The sequence below is a fragment of the Ricinus communis genome, chromosome 10 (assembly GCF_019578655.1).
Source record: "Ricinus communis isolate WT05 ecotype wild-type chromosome 10, ASM1957865v1, whole genome shotgun sequence".
In the NCBI taxonomy this organism is placed as follows: domain Eukaryota; kingdom Viridiplantae; phylum Streptophyta; class Magnoliopsida; order Malpighiales; family Euphorbiaceae; genus Ricinus; species Ricinus communis.
The window spans coordinates 20,456,397-20,481,177 of NC_063265.1; the positions used below are offsets into that span (position 1 = coordinate 20,456,397).

General features: G+C 33.7%; 3 protein-coding genes across 7 annotated transcripts; 1 reads left to right on the forward strand and 2 right to left on the reverse strand.

Annotated features, from left to right (window-relative positions):
• The first annotated feature begins 261 nt into the window (after window positions 1-261).
• Window positions 262-2,782, forward strand: LOC8259348 (cytokinin dehydrogenase 1). The gene is made up of 5 exons (XM_002534412.3): window positions 262-1,182; window positions 1,492-1,619; window positions 1,722-1,982; window positions 2,078-2,340; window positions 2,427-2,782. Exons 1-5 carry the CDS (start codon window positions 522-524, stop codon window positions 2,734-2,736), a joined length of 1,623 nt encoding a protein of 540 aa, XP_002534458.2. The 5' UTR covers window positions 262-521; the 3' UTR covers window positions 2,737-2,782.
• A 148-nt stretch (window positions 2,783-2,930) lies between these two features.
• On the reverse strand, window positions 2,931-7,404 carry LOC8259347. The gene is made up of 3 exons (XM_015728507.3): window positions 7,085-7,404; window positions 5,380-5,480; window positions 2,931-3,571 (listed from the first exon to the last, which is right to left on the reverse strand). Exons 2-3 carry the CDS (start codon window positions 5,408-5,410, stop codon window positions 3,192-3,194), a joined length of 411 nt encoding a protein of 136 aa, XP_015583993.1. The 5' UTR covers window positions 5,411-5,480; window positions 7,085-7,404; the 3' UTR covers window positions 2,931-3,191.
• Window positions 7,405-18,612: 11,208 nt separating this feature from the next.
• Window positions 18,613-22,919, reverse strand: LOC8263553 (probable galacturonosyltransferase 3). 5 transcript variants are annotated; one of them, XM_025159899.2, is made up of 8 exons: window positions 22,596-22,919; window positions 22,270-22,394; window positions 21,880-21,930; window positions 21,673-21,810; window positions 21,331-21,471; window positions 20,913-21,247; window positions 19,874-20,819; window positions 18,613-19,090 (listed from the first exon to the last, which is right to left on the reverse strand). In XM_025159899.2, the coding sequence occupies exons 2-8, from the start codon at window positions 22,333-22,335 to the stop codon at window positions 18,815-18,817; spliced, it is 1,953 nt and encodes a 650-aa protein (XP_025015667.1). In that variant the 5' UTR covers window positions 22,336-22,394; window positions 22,596-22,919; the 3' UTR covers window positions 18,613-18,814. The 5 variants fall into 5 exon arrangements, with proteins under 5 accessions (XP_025015667.1, XP_025015666.1, XP_015583684.1 ...); XM_025159898.2 differs by having other exon boundaries at window positions 22,270-22,404; window positions 22,596-22,918; XM_015728198.3 differs by having other exon boundaries at window positions 21,331-21,441; window positions 22,270-22,404; window positions 22,596-22,916.
• Between the last annotated feature and the right edge of the window lie 1,862 nt (window positions 22,920-24,781).

Genomic DNA, 24,781 nt, shown 5'->3' on the forward strand with positions numbered 1-24,781 from the left:
AGCACAGAAAAGGGAAAGTTAAAAACTACAAACAGAGCAGGCAATAGACCATGAAAGCAAATTGATCACTTTGGGAACAGTTTTTAATGGCTTGAAGTAGTAAAAAACAGTGTGTTGTAAGCAAGACAGACTCTGAGAGAGGAGAAAAGAAAAGGAAAATGTTAGAAAGAAAACAAGAAGAAGATGAGGTTTGTGAGGAGTGTTTTCACTTTCTTGTGACTTTTATCCACTCCACTTTGGAAGCTAAAAAGCAGGGCCAAAGCAAAATCCTGAACACACATACACACCCATAAGACAAAGTATAGGGACCATTCATAATAATATAGACTCACCACAGAATATCTGACTCTGTTTATTTGACTATGCCGCCCAAAACCTTCCCCTTTAAATTGTCTTCTCACCTTCCGTTTCCATAACCTCTTCCACACCTCTCCTTCTAAGACCCTCACGAAGAACATACACAATCTCTCTCTCTCTCTCTCTCTCTCTCTCTCTCTCTCTGCATGAGCGTGTGAGACAAAATGGAGTCACCACCTTCTGCCTTTCTCCAAAAAAAAAAAAACATATTCCTCAGATTTTTTATGATCTTGTTCTTGTGCTCTATACCTGAGAACACATACCTTTGTTCTAACCAATCTTTTGCAAGCTCAAATGTCCTATCTTATAAGAGTTCCTCCAACACCCCCTCACCACAAACACTAAATCTAGATGGTTACTTCAGCTTTGATAATATTGAATATGCAGCTAAGGACTTTGGAAACAGATACCATTTCTTACCATCAGCAGTTCTGTATCCAAAATCAGCGTCTGATATTGCTTCCATGATGAAATATATTTTCAATATAGGTTCCAGTTCCGAGATTACAGTTGCTGCCAGAGGCCATGGTCACTCTCTGCAAGGTCAAGCACAAGCTCATCAAGGTATAGTGATCAACATGGAATCGCTCCAGGGTCCGGAGATGCGGATTCATATGGGGGAGCCACTCCATGTGGACGTGTCAGGTGGTGAGTTGTGGATAAATGTTCTGCATGAAACTCTGAAATATGGGCTTGCACCAAAATCTTGGACAGACTACCTACATCTCACAGTTGGGGGCACCTTATCAAATGCTGGAATAAGTGGACAGGCATTCCAACATGGACCCCAGATCAACAATGTTTACCAGCTGGAGATAGTCACAGGTATATTTTGGAATACAATGTTGCAGAGTACGTTGCTCAAGATCACAAAAAAGGCGTTAAATTTGTCATCTCTGCATAATGGCAAGGGCAATCTAGTCATTTTTTATCATTTCATAATGAAATGACAATCTTACCACCTGCACACCATAATTTGAAAGCTATGCTTCTAAACCAAACTGAACATTTCAGCAAAAGAAGTGTAGACGGAATAAGAATATAATTCATATTTTTGACAAGTCTCAAAGCCAATCTCAATTACAGAAGCTAAATTGTGTATTTAATTGTATTATTTGGGTTTTCTGAGCACAGGCAAGGGAGAAGTACTTACCTGCTCAGAGCAGCTGAACGCAGATCTTTTTTATGGTGCCCTTGGAGGACTGGGACAGTTTGGCATAATCACCCGGGCTAGGATATCTCTTGAACGAGCACCTAAGAGGGTAATATGCATTACCATTTTTACTCCCCACAAGCCTGATACTTGGAGCAGGCGGCCTGATCCAATAACCACAGGCTATAATGTCATTTCTAATTTTTGACAGGTGAGATGGATCAGAGTCTTGTACGCTGAGTTCTCCAAATTCTCCAATGACCAAGAGCATTTAATAGCATCAGAGAATTCTTTCGACTATATTGAAGGATTTGTAATAATAAACAGAACCGGTCTCCTCAACAACTGGAGGTCTTCCTTTAATCCCAAAGACCCACTACAGGCTAGCCAATTCATTTCAGATGGTAGAACTCTTTACTGTCTGGAAATTGCCAAGTACTTCAATCCTGAAGATTTTGATATAATGAACCAGGTAAGACATCAAACTATCATCCAACATTTCTATTTTAGCTTAATGTATTCACTTGGTTCAAATTCCTAGTCTCTAACCTTCATGCTCTAACACAGAAAACCGAGGACCTATTGTCAGGACTAAGTTATATTCCATCCACACTTTTCCTGTCAGAAGTTTCTTACGTGGAATTCCTGGATAGAGTACATGTGTCTGAGATGAAGCTCCGAGCAGAAGGTTTATGGGAAGTTCCACACCCATGGATGAATCTTCTAATCCCAAAAAGCAACATTTCTGCGTTCGCTAAAGAGGTCTTTGGCAACATTCTTACAGATAGTAGCAATGGTCCTATTCTCATCTATCCAGTTAACCAGTCCAAGTAATTTGAACAATGAATTATAATAAATTTCCTCATCACAATTCTAAGATGTTCTGTTATCAATTTACCTCTATTTCACATCGCAGGTGGAACAATAAAACATCTTTAATCACCCCAGAAGAAGATATATTCTATCTAGTGGGGTTTCTATCTTCTGCAGTGCCATCTTCCACAGGCAAAGATAGCTTGCCACACATCTTAGCCCGAAACAAAAGAATTCTAGATTTCTGCTCCAAGGCTAATCTTGGAGTTAAGCAATATTTGCCTCATTACAGCTCCCAAGAAGAATGGCAAGCCCACTTTGGCCCTCAGTGGGAAGTTTTCGTACAGAGAAAATCAACTTATGATCCTTTAGCAATCCTAGCTCCTGGCCAAAGAATCTTTAAAAGGCGATAGCCTCTAAATGATGTCAGATACTCAAGTAAGCCATAAAATACAAAAAGTGCGCTTGAAAGATAAGGAACCATAATGCCTAAAACTGTAAATTATTACAAGTCCCCGTATATTGTTGAGTTTGCACTACAGAATTACAAAAATTTGTAGACCAATTGATGTTATTAATTAAGTTGAAAATTTAAAGTACGAAACCATTATGAAAAGGACTTACAGCATTAACATTGTAGTGAATGTTTTAAGCATATCATACAGAGAGAAATCTATATTTAATTTAGTCATCTTAACAGGGAAGGAGAAACCACCTATTGGTCCTACACTGTACCAGATAAACAAAGAACTCTGATAAATAAAACCCGGACATACAGCAACATGGGACAAGCTTATAGCAAAGTGTTAAAATAAAAGAAGCCAGTAAAAGTTGACTGCAACACTCACGGCATTAGGATCGACACAAGCTATTTTCCTTGTGCTGGTTCCTTCCAGCCAAGACCGGGTCTGGATATTTCTCCCTGCGGTTCTTCATAGTATCTGGCATCAAGGACAGTTGCTTCGAAGTCAGTTGAATCACTTGCAACAGGAAGAAAGCTATTTATATCGTCTCTAGCTCCAAAGCCTCCAGCTCTTATAACGTCATCAGTTGTTATGGAAGCCTCCATATTTACTTCCCCAGATGTCTCCGCATCAGCAGGTACATTTTGGGGAACTATTTCCCCAACTTTCCAGTTAATTACATTAACGTTTTTGTTATTACCTGGAAAACTGGGAAGTGGAACATCTTTTGTACTATTATGATCAGATTCAGTTGCTTCTTTCCATGCATTGTTTCCATCAGCATCTGAGGTATTCAAGGCTTAGGAAAACTATATTTTGATAAAGGAATTCAAGCATAAATATGAACAATAATAAAAAGAGATTCCATGTTAGAAAATAGCAATATAATAACAAACGTTCTCAGAAAAAATACGAAGTTTTTAGCTTCAGCATCCATACCAAATTTTGGTCATGCACAAAAGAGAAGTTTAAAGTCTATTACATGTATCAAACAATATGCTTATCCAGCCAAGTTCCAAGTGTATGATTGCTGTACTCTAAAAGTAGAACCATTATGAACAGTTCTAGAGGAGCTTAAAAACTTGAAAAAATCTAGGCACTTTCTATTCTCACAAGCAGCTTTCAGATAGAAATGATGACAATTTTGAAAACAAAAAAAAAACAACCAAAAGAGAACATGAATATTCTAACATAATAACTCAATTGATTATGTTAGCTATATGTCATGTTAAACAACTCCAGCTGTTTAAGGAAAGAGAACGACTATTAGGTAAATAGTCTTTGAATCAGCTCACATTAAGAGATCATTACATATGATCATGATAAAAAGCAATCAATTTTTTGATGATTTCCTGACTTATCAGTATATAGTTTCCACAGGCCTGGATAATCATACAGCAAATTAATAATTTTAAAAATCTCAAATTATTCCTTCTCCCCATTTTAGCTGTCTGTTTTTTCTGGTTTAAAATGCACTTTGCATTGAAATGATGTTAGATATAACAAGTATGTTTAACCACTATTTTGGCAAATAAAGGAGGATTGACTAATGATTATATTCCAGAATGTTGGCTCTCATATAATTGGCCTAAATAACTCATTTTCTAATTCAAGGTCCAATAGCCTTCGTGTACAAGAAAGCTTAGGCCCTGTTTCAATTGATAAAAAAGGTCATCTGTTGAGAAGAATGATATCATATTTCATGTTGCCGAAAGAGGGAAAAAGCAAAAAAGGCTTTTTTTCATTTTTAATTTTGCATTTTGATGTGGTAACTAAATATGGCACTAATCATTAAGATAAAAGGTGTGCTTGCTTCAGACATGAGAACGATACACTCATGTGAACAGGTGCTTTCAGTTTAATCCGTTTACATATTTCTTAACTAACAAAGTCACCATTAGAAGTAAAGATATCACTTCAAACACAGAGAACTTAATCCAGAATCAGCATACAGGTGTATATGTTTGACCTATGTTTCAAAGTTGGAACAAAAATCATCACTTGTACTATGACATCATTTATTATCCTTTCGTTGCAGCATCAAGACCTTGTTTCCTTAATTATAAAAGTTAAAACATCATGCAAAGGGAACGACTTCACAGAAGTAGTAGTAACCTCTCACTCCCCTAACCACATTACCCCACATGGTGAAAATTCTAGACACAGCTTGTATTGCATTATAACAAAAGGATGCAGAAGAAGCAAAGGTATCACTTAAATCATGCATAATAGTATACACAAAATATTAGAAAGTAAGATTGCACAGCAGGCTGATCCTAAGGTAATTCACTTAATATCCTAGAAAGTTCAACTTTTGCACAATTCCTTCTTCCATTGTCTAAATAAAATAAATAAAAAGCCATTTATTAAGGTTTTGATACGTTCCAGAAGCTTGTCTACAGCCCCAATGTGTTTTACAATATTCCACTACATGAGACATGCACCATAACTGCCATTCAAAATCTCGAAATGACCCCTAAGCTGACAAATAAAATCATAATTGATTCTGAAAGTGATGGAAAAGCTTCAGAATTGCGATTAAAGCAGCAGGAAAGTCATAACTAGTCTAGTAAGTAGTACATAAGTTAGTACCATGTGATACATCAAGTGATTCATGCTCCATAGTGCATAAAGGTTTTCCACCAATAGATGTTGTTCTTCCTTCTCTAGGCAATAAAAGCCTTGGCAATTTTCTGTTAAAACCGATTGAAACAGCAGCTGATGTAATATTCAACTTACTACATATGATGTGACAAATAGTTTTACTAAATAGCATGACCACAAAACATGAAACACAGGCTGCAAATTCAACAATTTCTGAAAACACATGTGCCACAAGCAACACATTCAAAAAGGAGAGGGGCAGTCTTTTCTTCTAAACATCTACAAACCACATATTATAAATTTGCAAATAAAAAATAATAAAGGGCCTTCTGGAGCCTGGAGAACATATTGTAAATACTAATTAACTCCAATTGTAACTTCACATGTGTAACGCATGGGATTAGGCAATGCTCCTTTTAAAGCAAGACATCATTAGAACTCATTGAAGCAAAGAACTTCCTAGTAGAGAAGGAGACACAGGAAGTAGATGAAATTTCTTTCCCCTACCAAGACAGGAATATTAATTCCCGGGGAGCTTGCTAGAGGAACCACCGCCATGCTATCCCTTCCATAAAAGCTTGTGGGCAGCAAAAATAGGTTTAGCACATCCAAGTGGACTAAATATCATTGTAATCTTAATAAAGTATGAGTAATGATAGCTGTAATAACTTATTATATGAATAGTTCTGTAATGACTAAATGTATAATTATTCCTCTCTAATTGCCATGACTTTAGTCAGTTCTGTTTTTTGATTTTTTTTATTTTATAAAAAATTAATTAGTCATGACAACCGCTAGTTTTGTGATGAGTTCCCATGAAAAGATTGTCCGAGGAGAAATCTGGAACATGATAGATGATCATACCATGTTCAAGCAAGATAATGAATCTTTAGCTTGAATATTGAGGTTCTATAGAAATGAGCTTATCGAGTTTATCAAGTTACCCGTATTCTTTTGATGGTCATCTTCATAGAACTATAAACAGAACGTTCAACTAATCTAAGAAAGACCTAAGCTCAATATTTTATACACCATAACAACAAATCATAATCAAAATCTAATCATACAGATTTCTTATTCATCATTCTATTACAAATTGCCATGACATTTCATTACATTCAATCATTTAGCAAGTACTCACTAAGCTAAAAAAATAAATATATATCATCTCACATCACATGGTTAAAAAAGCATGTTAACCCAGTAATTTCTTATTCTAAGTGCCTTCGTTATTCTTTTTTCATGTGAAGCAAAACGAATGAATATTTTTAAAGGACAACTTCGTTAAGCTACAAGGTGGTTTAACCTATTTTCACTTTGGGTACGTGTTTTTTTCCTTACTTTAGTACCTCGTGAATAGGCCCATTACCAAATAACAGTCAAATATGCAAAATACTATTAAGACGTTCTGATGCAGCACATACATAATAGCCACTGTTCTTCCAACTTCTACAACTACCACGTCATCAGTTGCTAACGTTTTTATTGCAATTTAGCTATTATTTGCTAATTGTCGCATTCAATGAAAATACGTTAAACCACGTACTACTTTACTGAAATTTTATCAAAACAGTACATTATAGAAAGCAAAAGGCTAGGAGCAAACAGAGCATAATAATTATCAGAAATTGATTTTTCATTTCAGATTATAAATAACAAGGCAAACACTTAATCGTACGAAAATGAAATTTACCTGAGAGAGAGAGAGAGAGAAGTGGCCTTTTGCTTTTGCTTTTGCTAAACTTTTGCTGAGCGTGTGTCTCTGTTAAGGTTTTGAAATTTGAGAGAGACAACTGCAATTGCTGGGGTTTTTTTTTGTTTCGTTCTGTTTCTGTGAGTGTAGAGAGAGAGAAAGAGATAGCAGCGACGTGACGTGGAGGGCGATGTTTGTTGACAACACTTGCGAAAGGGACGCTGCTGTCACGCTTGAGATGAATAATCTCTGCCTTCTCCTATGCAAACTCAGCACAGAGAGAAAAAGGCTGCAAATTCTTGTTCGCACCACATGTTTTATGATTTTAAGGCCAATTTAACCCCTGAACTTGGCACCGATTGACAATTTACCTATGCTTTCCAAAACCTGGCCAATCTAGTCACCCATTTGCCACTTTTGATCAATATATCCACTTTCTTAGCTGACACGAACACATGAGTACCACACCTTTTTTAATATAATCAAATATATAACAGATGATGTAAAAAGAATTTTAAATACATAATAAATTAAAACAATAAAAAGCAAGTCCTCATTTCTCTTTCTTTCTTCTTTTTTAACATCTCTAAAAAAAATTCAAATTTTAAATTAGAATTTATAACATATTAGCAAATTGAAAATATTTGGTACGAGATTAATGCCCTCCTCAAGCTCCTTATCATCATATGCAGCACGCATGAGGTGAAGGACAGAGACTCTCGTTGTTTGCTTTTGTTAAAGACAAATGATCCACAAGCAAATGATTTACTTTTATACAAAAAAGGGTGTCTAAGAGAATCACATGGACACAAGACAATTCAAGCAAGAGATTTTTTATGGGCATGGAAAATATTATAATAAGGTAGAATATGTGCTAATTATTCTTAAAAATTTATTAGGGTTGTTGAGAGTTATAATTTTAATTAGTTATTTGGTTTCGGTGTTTAGTTAGGTTCCAAAGTGCAACCCATTTTTTTGTATGATTGTGACTTTCTATAAAGAGTAAAACAAGTCTTTGTTGACTTCATAAATGAGGTTGATCGATTGAAGAAAGGGAGTCAATAAAGTTTGCCTCAAATATATATACAGACTGTGATGAAATGTATTTAAAGGACATTGTATACAATTTGGATATGGAATGCAACAATTTGAAGAGGAGAATTTATTATTTGAAAAAAGAGAATGGGTGAAATGTTAAATATGTTTGGGGAATGAAAATTATGTTGATATCTTCTGGGATGTTATTTTTAGTGATTATGGTTAGTTGGATTTGTTATTTAAAGTTTATGTAAGCTAACTAATACAACATAGTAGGTGTTTTTATTTGTATAAGACAGTTAGATTGTATAACCCTTAAATGAATGGAACCCAAATGATAATTGTTTGAGGTTATGCAGATGCATTAGACTATGAGTTCTCTTACACAATAATATGTAATCATACAAAGTTTGCTCTAAAATTTAAAATTTGAAAAATTGAGTAAATAAAGATAACTTCTCAAATGTAATTGAGTAACCAAATATTTGATAAATAGATTATATAGCATGTATCAAGAAAATGACTTTATTTGTCATAAAATACACATCTTTTTCCAACAAATATACTCAAAATATGTACCAAAAAGCTATACCCAAATGTGTAAACTAAATATGCTGTGAACCTGTATCAAAAAGGAGCAAAATTCATGTATATACAAAAAAAAAAAAAAAAAAACAAATTTTATACCAGAAAATCTAAATTATATAGGTTATATGTCATATATACCAAAAAGTTCCAAAATAATAAACCACATCTGTCAAGGTCTTTATGGTGAATTTGTTTCTGATTGCAATCCTTGGGATGCTAAAGTCACATTATTGCATTGAGAAGAATGAATGACAGTTCTCTTTTGCATTTTTTTTTTTTTTTTTGTGCTTGTGCTTATAGATGCTTAGTTACAATTGATGGAATATCATCCCATTTAAGACCTGGTGAATGAAATCTTTCATATATGGAACTACCTTGATATGTTTGAGGAGGCTTCATTAATCCTTTTCTTTATTACTCCCTTAGTAATTATTTGGCTTTTGTGAATTTCTTAATAAATAGTCCACTCTGTCATCCAAATAAAAGAAAGTCCAGTTTAGCCATATGTATAAACTTAGTAGTAAATTAAAAATCAGTATCTTACATCAATAGTTGCCCATCCTACATTAAAAACTATGCCAGTTGGAGCCTTGTGAGTTTTCTGGTTTTGGGAGGTCTAATTATTCCTTCATAACCCTCTGGATGGTTTTTATTAGCTTTAGAATTCTTTGCTTTAATTCTCATTCGAATGGACTTATATATTGGCTCGCTTTCCGGATCCATGCTAGAAGTGGCCCTTTTTTCAGTTGACATATTTTTAAAAAAATCACACTTCATACATATTTTTTAAAGTAACTTGTTACTAAAAATCACAAGTTTAGTAATATAAAGTAACTTTTTATCTCAAAAATTTAGTTTGTACGAGACTGAGATCCTCTAATTTCTTTTTCATTTTTGCATCCTGTTTTATTATGATCAATCCAGTTGCACTTGTTGCATACCATAGGTGTGCCTCTTCTAGATAGCTTGCCACTATTCTTTTGGCTCCTTAAGGTATTTCCTTTAACATCTTTGTGATCTGTCATCTTTCTTTTTAAAGTCTAAGGGCTGTAACGTTGGATGGTCAGTTTTCTTCCATAATGTATCCCTTTTAACAAGTTGTATTATATAAGAGTATGCCTTCAAACATTTTTTTTCTTATACCAATGTTCAGACATATACTCAATTGTTAAACCTCTGTTGATATATTGCACATAAGCTATAAGGACAAGGTATATGCCTATTATGTCTAAAGAACAATAAGTGCAGCTTTTCTTCTCTAATTGCACTGTGTTCACAAAATAAATCTGTTGGTGTTGGGCCTCGTAGGGTCCAGTCCAAAAATAACTTGGCAAAGGAAGAAGAAAAAAAAATAAGAAGAAGAAAACCCCTTCTCTTTTTTTTTTCAATGTGTGGGTGTGCGACAGGGCCAAAAAAAAAAGAAGAAAAAGAGAGAAAGAAAGAGAGAGAAATAGAAGGTGGTGAAGAAGAAGAAAACGAAGAGAAATACGATCTCTTTGATCTCATTGCCTTGATTGAGTCTCTCCCAGTTGGTAAGAAGAGTATTTCTTAGTTTTCTCAAATCTAGGATTTGCTTTGATTTGGATGAAATTGGAATTTTAAAGTGGGTATTTTCATAATGTGTTATCTCTTGTATTATCTCTCTATTAGCAAGTATATATCTCAAGTTTAGGGCCAAAACTTGAGAAGAACAATTGTACCCATTTTGTTGGTATAGTGAAAGCTTGCTGGTGTGCCTCGTGGTTTTTTTTTCCCTCCAAGTTGAGAGGGATTTTTCCATGTAAATTTGGTGTCTCTTATGTGATTGTGCTTAATTATTGATTTATTTTGGCTTGTGCACTTGAACATTGAACCTTTGGTACCAATCGGTACGGTACTCATTTATCCATTTTTTTATTAGTTGATTACCCAATTGCATTTCTCTTATTTGTTATTGAAAGACAAAAACAACAACAAGTGGTATCAGAGCCTGGTTTCTTTTGAGAGTGCTTTTGTTGGTTGAGATGGAAGGTAGTAGCACCATGATCAAGTTGACAAACAACTGGCAGATATGGAAATCCAAAATGGAGGATATCCTTCACTGCAAGGATTTGTATGAACCAGTTGAGGGAGATAGTGCAAAGCCGAAAGATGTGGCCGTTGTTGATTGGGCTAAATTGAATCGAAAGGTGGTCGGCACAATCAGACAATGGCTTGATGACAGCGTATACCACCATGTAGGGAGTGAGACGAGCGCATATAAGTTGTGGAAGAAGCTGGATCACTGTATGAACAGAGAATTGCAGCTAACAAGGCGTTTCTGATCCGAAAACTGGTGAATCTAAAATTCAGAGAAGGTACAAGTGTTGCTGAGCATTTAAACGAGTTCCAGAGCCTGATAAATCAATTGTCAACGATGAAGATGACCTTAAAAGATGAGTTATAGGCTTTGTTGCTTTTGGGATCATTACCCGACAGTTGGGAGACCTTGGTTGTGACAATTAGTAATGCAGCTCCCAATAGTGTGGTCACTATGAGTACAGTTACTAGTAGCTTGTTCAACGAGGAGACAAGAAGAAAGTCAACTGATACAAATGGTGCACAAGCCCTTGTCACAGAGAATAGGGGGAGAGCTGAATACAGACAACAATCAAGAGGCCGTAGCAAGTCCAAAGGCAGGTCAAAGTCTAAGGAAAGACAATGCTACCATTGTGGTAAAGAAGGTCACATGAAGAGAAATTGTAAAGCTTGGAAAAGACTACAGAATGAGGGAAAAAATTCGAAGAAAGAGGATGACAACAAGAACACCACAGCCACATTAACTGCAGATGATGTAGTGATTCTCTCTTGTGAAGAGGAGCAATGTCTACATGTGGAAGGTCACCACAGAGTCGAGTGGATAGTTGATATAGGTGCTTGCTATCATGCTACCCCAAATAAAGAGTTCTTCATGACTTACAAAGCTGGAGACTTTGGTACAGTGAAGATGGGTAACACTAGTCACTCGAGCATCATGGGTATTGGTAACATTTGTCTGCAGACAGATATAGGATGTCGGTTAACATTGAAAGATGTGCGGCATATTCCTGATTTACACCTAAAATCTGATATCTGGTGATGCATTAGACAAAGATGGATTCAAGCATTACCTAGGAGGTGGAGAATGGAAGCTCAACAAAGGATCAATGGTTTTAGCAAAAGGGAAGTCGTGGCACTCCCTATACAGAACCCATGCAAAGGTGCTCAAGAATGGGTTAAATGCAGTACAAGCTGAAAATTCTCTAAATCTGTGGCATCAACGCCTTGGTCACATGAGTGAGAAAGGATTACAAATCTTGACGAGGAAGTCACACATCCCTTCGACCAAAGATAAGGTTCTAGATCCATGCGACTATTGTCTATTTGGTAAGCAACATCGAGTCTCTTTTAGTAAAATATCAAAAAGAAAACATAAGGTGCTAGATTTGGTTTACTCTGATGTGTGTGGTCCCTTTGAGGTGGAGTCTTTGGTTAGCAATCGATATTTTCTGACCTTTATTGATGATGCATCTAGAAAGGTGTGGGTTTATTTTCTAAGAACGAAGGACCAGGTGCTCAAATGCTTTTAAGAGTTTCATGTCATGGTAAAAAGGGAGACAGACAAAAAGTTGAAATGCCTCCGTTCTCACAACGAAGGAGAGTATACCTCCAAGGAGTTCAAAGCATATTGTGCACAATATGGAATCCGATATGAGAAGTCAGTACTTGGAACCCCATAGAACAATGGTGTAGCTGAGAGAATAAATCGCACCATTGTAGAGAAGGTTAAATGTATGCTGAAGATGGCAAAGTTGCCGAAACAGTTTTGGGGAGAAGCAGCTTGCACCGCTTGCTACCTCATAAACAGGTCACCATTTGTTCCTTTGAAGTTTGAGATACCAGAAAGAGTATGGTCCAAGAAGAATGTGACATACTCTCATCTAAGGGTGTTTGGATGCAAAGCATATGTGCATATTCCAAAGGAGTACAGATCCAAGTTAGATGATAAAGCAACTCCATGTATTTTTCTTGGGTATGGAAACGAGGAATTTGGATATAGGTTATGGGATCCAGAAAAAAAGAAAATTATAAGGTGCAGAGATGTTGTATTCTATGAAGACCAAATAGGGATAGATCAGAAAATCGATAAGAAGTCGGAGAGAGCTGGTGAGTCCATAGAACTCACACCAGTCCCTTCACCTGGACAGCTAGCAACAACAGATGAAGATGAACATAATGAAGAAGCCTCTGAGGAAACCTCTGACATGATTGGTAGTGATGATGATGATGAGGTCATTTATGATGCTCCTGAGTAGGGGAAGCAACATCATCAAGGGGAGCCAGAAGAGCTCCAAGTAAGAAGGTCTGAAAGAGAGCACCAACATTCTAAAAGATACTCTTCTTCAGAGTATATCTTATTGACAGAAGAAGGAGAACCAAATAGTTTTCAGGAGGCATAAGCTCATAAAGACAAGGCTAAGTGGCATGATGCAATGAAGGACGAGATGCAGTCATTGGAAGAAAATGGAACATATGAGCTGGTGGAGCTTCCTAAGGGCCAAAAGACATTAAGGAACAAATGGGTGTTCAAGCTAAAAAGAGATGGTAATGGAGAGCTTGTGAAGTATAAAGCCCGATTGGTAGTGAAGGGTTTTGGGCAAAAGCAAGGTATCGATTTTGAAGAGATTTTCTCACCAGTGGTGAAGATGACTTCCATCCGTACAGTGTTAGGTCTAGTAGCTGGTTTGGACCTTGAGCTTGAATAACTTGACGTGAAAACTGCCTTTCTTCATGGTGACTTGGAGTAAGAGATCTATATGGTGCAACCAAAGCGATTTGAAGTAAAAGGAAAAGAGAACATGGTCTGCAAATTGAAGAAGAGTCTGTACGGATTGAAACAAGCTCCGAGACAGTGGTACAAGAAGTTCGACTCTTTCATGATGAGTCATGAGTATCAGAGAACCAAGGCAGATCCATGTGTTTACTTCAAAAGATTTTCTAATGAGAAATTTTTAATCCTCTTACTTTATGTTGATGATATGTTAATTACAGGACAAGATGCTCAGATGATAGCCATGTTGAAGAAGGAGATGTCCAAGTCATTTGACATGAAGAATATGGGCCAAGCGCACCAGATATTGGGCATGCAGATTACCCGTGACAGAAAGGCCAAGAAACTTTGGTTATCATAGGAGAAGTACATTGGAAGGGTGCTTGAGAGATTTAACATGAAAGGAGCAAAGGAAGTAAGTTGTACACTTCCTAGCCATTTGAAATTGAGCAAGAAACTGTGTCCATCTACAGAGAAAGAAAAGGATGAAATGTCAAGTGTGCCATACTCCTCAGCAGTAGGGAGTTTGATGTATGCGATGGTTTGCACTAGGCTAGATATAGCTCATGCAGTTGGTGTGGTAAGCAGATTTCTCCTTAATCCTAGAAAACAACATTGGGAAGCAGTGAAGTGGATCCTTAGATACCTAAGAGGCACCTCCAAATTATGTTTGAGTTTTGGAAAATGTGAATCTGTGCTAGAAGGCTACACAGATGCTGATATGGCTGGTGATCTGGATCATAGAAAGTCTATTTCGAGTTATGTGTTTACTTTTGCAGGGGGAGCCGTATCATGGCAATCCAAACTGCAGAAATGTGTGCTTTGTCGACTACAGAAGCAGAATACATTGTAGCCACCGAAGCTGGCAAGGAGCTATTATGGTTGACTAGATTGCTCCTGGAGCTTGGTATGCAACAAGAAGAGGCAGTTGTTTTCTGTGATAGCCAGAGTGGCATAGACTTGAGCAAGAATGCTACATATCATTCTAGAACTAAGCACATTGATGTGAGATTTCATTGGTTAAGAGATGCTATAGAGTACCAACAGATGAAGCTAAAGAAACAAGCTTGACGAAGATAGTTTCGAGAAACAAGCTTGAGCTTTGTTGCCGACTTGTCGGCATGGATACCAAGTGATGAGCTTTGTTGCCGGCGTGTCTTTCTCCATGGGCTGGAGGGGGAGATTGTTGGTGTTGGGCCTCGTAGGGTCCAACCCAAAAATAACTTAGCAAAGGAAGAAGAAAAAAAAAATAATAAGAAGAAAACCCCTTCCCTTTTTTTTTTTTCAATGTGTGGGTGTGCGACGGGGCCAAAAAAAAAAGAAGAAAAAGAGAGAAAGAAAGAGAGAGAGAAATAGAAGGTGGTGAAGAAGAAGAAAACAAAGAGAAAGACGATCTCTTTGATCTCATTGCCTTGATTGAGTCTCTCCCAGTTGGTAAGAAGAGTATTTTTTAGTTTTCTCAAATCTAGGATTTGCTTTGATTTGGATGAAATTGGAGTTTTGAAGTGGGTATTTTCATAATGTGTTATCTCTTGTATTATCTCTCTATTAGCAAGTATATATCTCAAGTTTAGGGCCAAAACTTGAGAAGAACAATTGTACCCATTTTGTTGGTATAGTGAAAGCTTGTTGGTGTGCCTCGTGGTTTTTTTTTCCCTCCAAGTTGAGAGGGATTTTTCCATGTAAATTTGGTGTCTCTTATATGATTGTGCTTAATTATTGATTTATTTTGGCTTGTGCACTTGAACATTGAACCTTTGGTACCAATCGGTATGGTGCTCATTTATCCATTTTTTTATTGGTTGATTACCCAATTGCATTTCTCTTATTTGTTATTGAAAGATAAAAACAACAACAAAATCTACCATTTCACCATCTCTCATAGTATTTAGCAAAGAAATCATATCAGAATCATCATAGAAAAACATCAATTTTTTCCATATTACCCCCAGGTTTCAACCAAAATAATCTAAGATTTTATCCATAGTCTAGTATAGAAACCATATTCACTATCTTCCTATAGTTTAACTTGTCGATATCATATATAAAAGATAACTCTACATCTCTATTAATATACCTTAATCGAGGATCTCTTACAAATGAACCGTCATGGTGAATCCTCGCATTCATTAATATATTATTAATATTGCACAAAAATATCAACACAACATATTTCATATATGTATTTTTGAAATCAATTTATAATTTAATGATAAAACACCATGTCCAATGCACTATTATGTTCATCAATTATATAATAAATTATATTTTATTCACATTTATAGTTTTTCATAAACTTCAAGCATTATTTATTCCAACAACTGTACTGCATACCCATCTTATTGAACTTAATAAACCAACATAAAACAAACCAATCTTCTATAATTGTTTCAAAACAACAATATAAATCATTCAAACAAAATAAAATAATTTCATAGTGCAAAGACAACAAAGATTGAAAAACATATCTTTTTTTATCGATCACCTTTCCAATGCTCCTTGAACGAAGAAAATGCAGACAAAACTAACTTGAATATCTTTATAATTGAGTAAAGTTAAATCAAACCCCTCAATCCTTAGGTTAAATTGTACTATATTTTGACGGCAATCATTCAAATTTCTTTTAGATTTTTTCAGCTAAAGATTGTGCAGTTACCAATTCAACTTAAAGTTGTTAATAGCCTATCTATTTTTGTCTCTCTTTTAGCTCTTTTTTTATATAACAAGATTTTAAAAATTAATTTCTTAATTAATAATAGTATTTACTTACTTTTAAATGAAGTTTATTGGTCACGCACATATATCACCTTAAAAACGAGATTTTTTGACCAGAAGTGGTAAATTCCAGCACAAATTGGCCAGTAGTTGAAAAAAATGAGTAAATTGTCTATTAAAGCCAAGTTCAAGGGGCAAGTTGTCCTTTAAATTCATATTTTATTCTAAGGAGAAACAAGAAAACTTTAAAACTTGATTATAGATTTTTGTATACATTTTAAATATTTTTACGAGTTTTAAAAAGTTACTTTCAACATCCTAAAAAATAATATTTTTTTTCAATTTACATATGAATTGAAAGATATAAATTATTCAAGTAATACTCTCTCCTATGGCTGATAAATTTGATACGATTTGATTAAATGATACGACATGTAATTAAATGGATTTGGGTTTAAGATAAACAAGTTAGGGTCATAAGCAGATCAACCAGTTTATGACACGTAAAAGAACTAGGTTTCAACAGGTTAACTTATCTAACGAGCGAGTGACACAATTAAACACGTATATTTAAACGGGTTTGTAGATTAACATATATGTACGATACGTATTTATATAATAATCTTATTATTTATATAGATGTAGTTATAGTTTAAAATAATAATTTAAATTTAAGTAATTTTATAATTAAATAAATATAGTTTTTGAAATTATAATGATTAGTTTCTTACTTAAATACATAATTTTTAAAATTTTAATTTATTAAAGAGATTAAATGAGTCAATCCATTTAACCTAGTTAATAAATGTCTTTATTTTTGTGATTGATGTTCTGACACAATTAGTTAAACGGATCATGTTTGAATTAGTAATTTTTATATTATACGCGCATCTTGACATGACATGATTAGACACAACACCATACGAGTTGTCAACCCTACTCTCTCCATTTAATTTTAATAATTTTTTTTGTCTAATGCAAAAATACATATCACAATGCTTTCTAATTGTTTATTTTAATAATTAGACGTCTGTCTATCGATACATATAATTAATTTCTACTTTTTAAACTTTGATTATTATTATACAAATTTTTTGAATTTCAATGCAAAACTCTTTTTATTTAAATCTTAAAAGTTATAAATGAGTTGCCAATTCCATTAATGTTTAAATTATTATGCAATGTATTGAAGGTCTACAAATATTATTTTGAAACAAAAATTTACAAAATGTATTAAAAAATTTAATAAAAGTATTTTATTAAGAAAGTGTTTAATAATAGTTATATTAATTAAAAAAAATTGAATCTCTTTATTATTATACAGATTCAAAATTATCTATCACAGTTGAAGTATCATTAATTTTTATCTCTAATTTTTCTAAAATAATTTTATTAAATTTTATATAGAAACTACAATTTTAAAGTATAAAGTGTGAAATTTAATTATATTTGATAATATCTATGTTAATAAATAAAGAATATATTTGATAGTAACTTATTAAACTAATAATTGAAAAGGAAAAAAATTGTAATTTCTCCTTTTTTTGCTATTGCTAGAATTCTCACCGCATTAGCAAATTTAACTGATAATTTTACTAGAGATTAAAATTAAATTTCAAAAAATTAAAATTAAATTCAATATTTAAATATAATATTGAAATTAAAAGTTAAAAATTACAATTTTTGGCAACTAAACCATATGGTAAACCTAATTACTAATTACATTCCGAGCTTTACACTTTTTAATAATTTTATATAATTATTTCAGATTTTAAAAATAAATACTAATACTTTTAATTCTTTTCACGATAAGAAAAATATGGCAACTCGAAAAAATCTAAAAGTCAAAAAATAATTTATCTTAAATTTAATAATATAGTCATTAGAGGTCTTACATATATATTTTTATTTTTATACTAATTGCATCAAATATTATGCTAATTCTTAAATTTTTTCTTTTAATAAGTATTGTAAATCTGTCATCTTTTTCATTGTAAAGTGTAAAAATTACCGTCCAAATATATTTTTATATTTTAAAAATAAAGTGAAAGCATTAGTGTTTATTTTTAAATTTCTAAAACAATAAAATAAAATGGTTAAAAAAGTATAAAATTCCATATTTAATTAATAACTAGACCTATTATAATATCCCTTTATACTTTAATAATTTTTTCTAAAATCATGTTCTAGTGGTACTAAAATTATAACATTGAGGGTTTGCTGGTCTTATAAGTTAAAACTTAAAGATAGTAATGGAAAACTCATTTAACATCAGAGATTACAAATGAAGTTTACCCTCAAAAACATGCCAGGAAAACTCTCTGCTTCTATAGAAAAAAAGAAAAAGAAAAACAAATGATGGGCATAAGTTACCTAAATGATTTTATTATCATACTTCCAGCAAAATAAAAATATTAGTGTAAAGAATTCGGAAAACAGAGTTGGAGAAGAAAACAATCAATTCCGCATGATATGTGTTAATGGAGAAAAGAATTTTTCTAACAGCTATGTGATTCTGTGATTTTTCTTTTCTTTTTTTTCTTTTTTTGTTTCTCCATGGTTCATTCGCTAATGTTGCAAAGTTGGAGATAAGGGTTATCAAACTGTACATATGCAGACCAGTAAGACTTGTATTTGTGGATAGCCAAATCTAGCCAGGGCTTGTAATTTCCATTGTAATGAACTACAGCTGCATTCTCGATCTCAGTTTGGTTAAGGGCTGGGTCATAACCGAGTCCCAAGACATGCCACCTCCTATCCAATGGAAAGGTTAGGTTATAGAAAGTGATCAATCCTGGTGGCAGTGTGCCCAGTTTCCAAAGTGTTCTATCCTCATTCTGCATAACATAATATAACATTCATCAGTTGTGAAGAAAAGTAACTAGAAAGGTTTAAAGAAAAGAAAAATTAACAAATTATGCGAGTAGAAGGGGATCATTTCTTCACATCTAAGGTGAACCATATACAGGCCGCAGATCGCAGACTTTCATAAATATAGTTTCTGTAGCAAGATGCATATAGCACCAATATAATCATTTATAAACGACAGAGAACTACTTTTCTTACGAAAGAAGTTCCGGCACTGAATTTGAAACAGAGAGAAAGAGAGGCGGAAAAAAATAAATAAGGCATCCAATTCTATTCGCCACATGCATATTACGATGTCCAGAAAATCTAGAGTCTAACCGTTAATTCCTCCTCCTCTAGAACTACTACATTCTAAACCTGTTCTTTTTCTTTGAAATGACTTTATATAAGGCCATTTTGGTGAAAAAAGAAATAAATATCACATAGTATTTTAAGGTTGTTGCTTATTCACAATTGTCACATATAACTTAATATACCCAGTTCACCGGAAGTTCTTTTCCCTAGGCAATAACTGGTGGAGTACTTGCTTGTAGTGAAATGGCAACCAATCCCTAGCACCCTTCCATTTAAAAAATTTGCTAACTTCCACATATATATACACATATATATATAGAAGAAAGAAATCTTCTTCTCATGACACCTCTTAAATGCATTCAATATTAGAAAACCCATTCTTAAGGCACACATAACATAAATCACGCACAAGTTAAAGTGGTCTAGTAATTCAGAGAAAAGAGAAATTGGATATTTACCAGATCTTGCCAATGATGATATATTCCAGTGATATTGCGCTTTTTCCACTCCTTCAAGTCAAAGATATTCATACCATATGCCCAACCACAAGCATTTGAATTGAAATTCTCATAGATCTTTGGATTAGAGAAATTGAGATACTTATCAAACCTATGAAAGCTCTCCTTGCAAGTCTCCACTGCACCATTCACCATCCCTTGCAGATCCACAGACCAAAGTGGCGTTAAATCCTTCTGAACTACAACATCGTCATCCAAAAAAAGGATCTTGTCCAGCTTTGGGAAAACTTCAGGAAGGTAGAATCTAAGATGATTTAGCATAGACAAATATTTTGGATTCCTATACTTGAGATTGTCAGCCCCTGCAGAGAGGGAGGAAGGATGATTTGCCTTAAAGTAGTATTCTTTGATCCTGGCAGATTCAAGCTGACGTAGAACAGAACAGTAAGAGGAATTCAACCACTTAAAATCATCAATGTTCTGAACTTCCACCGTTGCTTTTGCAGGGGGATATATGATAAACCACATTCTCATTGCAGCAAAGTTCAATTTATCAGTGACTATGTGGAACACATGCTTCTCAGGATTTTTGGCGTGGAGCACTGTGGAATTGACAACCACAGATGTAGCTAATACATTATCAGAGAAGATGGCATAGTGGTAAAGTGAAACATCATCAAGTTTTTCTTTGTTTACATACTCTTTATTGTGATGACCATGCATGAAATAGTCAGCTGCAAGCTGCAACGGAAAGCAATGCAATGGTTTTGGAACTGTCTTTGCAGCTAGCTGAATCAAGAAGCCACTCTTCTTCCTCAGAGCATTTACATCCTGTTCATTTGACTGAAGCATGGCGCGTAACTTCCTTGCCATAGTATTACACTCGAAAAGCTGATCCTTTGCTATAGAGAGCACATGACCCATTGCTTTTGCTCGAGAAAGTGCACTGGTTAAGAGAAAATTAGTAATTCTGCATGAGAACCGAGAACGGAAATGTGGCTGGTCGAAAATAGTTTCAAGGAACATGGAGTATCCATACCTTGGGTGAAGCTCAGCATCTGATGTAGCTTCTCCAATAGCGCGTTTACTTTCTCTAAAGTGTTTCATCAATGAATCATAAAGACTAGTTTTGTTATTAGATTTGGCTATATTTGCATATGCTTTAGCCATTATAATCTGGTCCCGCATCAGTTTCAATATAGAATCAGAATTCGGGTTCTCATAATCTCTCCTCCATATACTGTACTTTCCGCTAACAGTTGTGTCAAGGCTTTCAGATCTTTTTATGGCAGCTGCTCGTGTCTGGTTGTCAGCTTCTTTATCTTGCTGAATTAGCAATGCAGTTCGGAGATCCCTTCTCTTTCGCCGCATTTCCTGAAGAAGAAGCTCAATGTCATAAAAACGACTTAACTGCACCAAACAAATAACAGTTAACATGAGGATTATTGAAAATTCACCTGGCGCTGCAGCCTCACTGGACTTGTTGCTAATTTAGGAGGATGGTGAATTCCCAAATGCTCAACACTATCTTGAAGTTCTATACCAGAGTGAAATGAACCTTTCAATGTCTGTGAGGAGGAAGTGATAAGGAAAAATGCCTGTCGAGATCAGTAACTAGGAAATTCAAGTGACATGATCCACTATCCAAATCAAAAAAGAATTCTTGAGGCTTCAACATTATGTTTATTTGTCAACTGATATTGCTTCTAAAGTTTGTCGAATCTCTTTTTTCATCTGATATGTAGTAAAGATGCAATTTAATTCAAGGAATCCAATGCTAAACTCCCTTGGTACATTACCTGGGAAGCCTTTGGGTGATCATGGTCTTTGTCTACAGGGTTTTCCAAGACCCAGGAAGCAGACAGGTCCTTCATTTTCACCCTCTTGATACGAATGCTGCCAGAAGCATCACTGTACGTTGCAAGAATGTCAATATCCTGGATAAAAGCAGAACTAATAAGCATCGCCGTTAGCAGGCATTTATGGAAAAAATGCTACTAATTTACCTTTTCAACCAGAGGATTTCCAAGTCCAGCTGCAGAAGAAATAACCTGATCCTGCGCAACCAGAATTAAGTAAGATGGTCAGCATACATTAAGATTTTACATATATTCGCAATAATATTGTATTTGCTTCTAAATCTTGTTTTATTTATTTACTTATTTTTTTTTTCAGGAGAACTCCATGAAAGGGTATCTATACAGAACTTGGCAATCTCCTCACAAATCTCAAAAATCTCTTATACAATCACCAAACTAACTAATAATTCTAGTTTGGGAAATTGACTACAACAAGATCTTCTACAACACACAGACACGCGCGCGCTCGCGCGCAAATAAGATTAGAGAGCTAAGTAGTAGAACCAGAAAGTGACAAATACAAGAGTAGAGACTAACCGGCAGATGCTTCACTAACAGAAAAAATAACAGCAAGTATATATAGCTTCTGCTTCTTGACGCCATTTTCTAATCCGTGACAATTGAAAACTCTTTTCCGGTAGATTAGCAGCTATATCATTCACCTGTTTGTATCTTCATCATAAGAATGATAAAAAAAATAAAAAATATAATCAGACAGACCCAGAAATCCAATAAAAGATTTCATTTCTTTCACAATTGAGAAGCAAAAAAAAAAAAGCCATAATTGAGAAAAAGAAAATTACAAAAGACACATACAGAGAGAGAGAGAGAGAGAGAGAGAGAGAGAGAGAGATAGAGAGCACCTGAAAATGGCATCCAAGTGCTCTGGGTTATACTTCTTCAAGAGCGAGAGCAGACCTGCAGAGAAATCGAGAGATGTATTTATATGTTTGGACCAGTGGTCGAAGATTTAATAGGTTGTCGTCATCATCTAATGGTTTCTCGTTCCCTCGCAAGACCCTCTTGGCAGAAAACCCATCAAATTCAAGACCAAATCGAAACTGATTGAATTGCAAGTAATAAGTCACTAACTGGAATTTAATGGATTCCCTTATGATTCTTAATGTTATAAAATCTCATGCTTAACCCAATTGGCGAAAAATATTTGAAATTTTATTATATATATTTTTTAATTGTACGTCTTTACATATAATAGCCTAATATTCTTCTGTAATTTTATTTTTTAACAATAAGTTATTATAAATATTATGATCGAAGTCTTTAGTGTTGTCCACAGTTGATCTGGAAAAATAATAAAAGGAGAAAGGATGAAATGCGGCTTTGAACTGTATTTCAGAATAAAATGAATTTAATTTTAATTATTTAATATAAATAAATTTATAATTTTTATTTAAAAACTAAATAAATATAAATTTTATTTAAAATCAATGAAATGATAGCAACTATGCTGTTGATAAATCAATAGTATCACAGCGAAATAGAAATAAAAATTATTAATTCTAAAAATTAAAAAAATTAATTTTCAATATTAAAAATTAATAAAGCTCATAATTTTATAAAAATTTAAATTTTGTTTTATTTTTAAATAAAAATTTTGGAGCTATTTATTAAAATAGTTGAAATTCATGAGAATATAATATAATTCTTTATCTAAATAATAATAATAATATTATATAAATTTTAAGATTTTATAATATAAAAAAATTAATTATTGAAAGTGTTTATACAACCTTTTAAGTACATATGGTTAATCGATATAAACAATTAGATTTACAGAAATGCATAATTAATTGTTCAGTTATCAAATCAAGAGCACCCTGACATCATTATCCAAACAGTTAAAAATTGTGGGTTTTATTTATTTTAATAATTTTATAGCTTTTACAAAGAATTGTACTAAATTCAAATATTTCAGTCCTGTGTTTTATGGCGACATCCGATTGGCCTTCGGGAGTACTAGCCCTGTGGAACGACGTCGCTTAACGGTGGCTAGAGAAAGACTGGTGGTGAGGAGGGTGATGTTATGGCAGTGACACTGACCGGACTTCAAAAGTCTCTGAAATCACTGTTAAGTTTGCTCAGAGTTACGCCGCCTTCTTCAATTCTGTTGCTGTGTGCTTGATCCAAGGAAACAAGCTTTTCTTATACTCTCATCTAAACATGGTCCTATCAATCTCAAAAATTTAATAGAAATTGAAATGAGAAAACGTCCTATCAATTAATATTAAAATATTACCACTAAATTTAAATAAAATATTATTTAAGAATTAAATATATTAAAAACTGGTTGATCGGTTTAGGATGACCAGCCACAACTATCGTTAGATTTAAACTGTTTTAGTTGAAGTTGGTTTGTAAATGTTTCACACTAAAAAAAGAATATTGAATGAAAAAGTATTTAGAATTATTGTAATTTGGCCAGTAAAGAAAATATCTTACAACTTAGTTGTTTTTAATATATAAACAATAATCCCTCACAAAGAAACAATATTAACAAGAAGACTTTTGGAAATTCAGAACTTTAGGGCTATCTTTGGCTCATTGGAGTTGAGACTGGGAAAGAAAAAAAAGAAAATAATAAAGAAATTATGAATTATCATTGTTATTATTGTTTTATTTTGATTGCTTAAAAGAAATTGCAACTTATTCAGTAAAATTGTGATAAAATTTGGAAATGATAAAAGATTTAGATAAATATGAAAATACTTTTTTACTCTTTCATATGCTAAGAGATTTCATTTGAAAATGAAAATATTCCATTTCAGATCAATTTATTTTAAAAAAATTTTATTTATAAAAATTAAAAGCATTCTAATTTTGATTTTTATTATCGTTATGCACTAACATTACTAAAAAAATATTTTTATATCGAGTTTCAAGAAATGAAATTTTTTTTGTTATATTTTATAATATATAAAGTTGTAATGAATAAATAGTTATTAATTATTATTTTTTTTAAATGTTGTTATTTTTAATATATTCTTATACTCATATAATTTATACTAAGACATAGTAAATTAAGTATGTT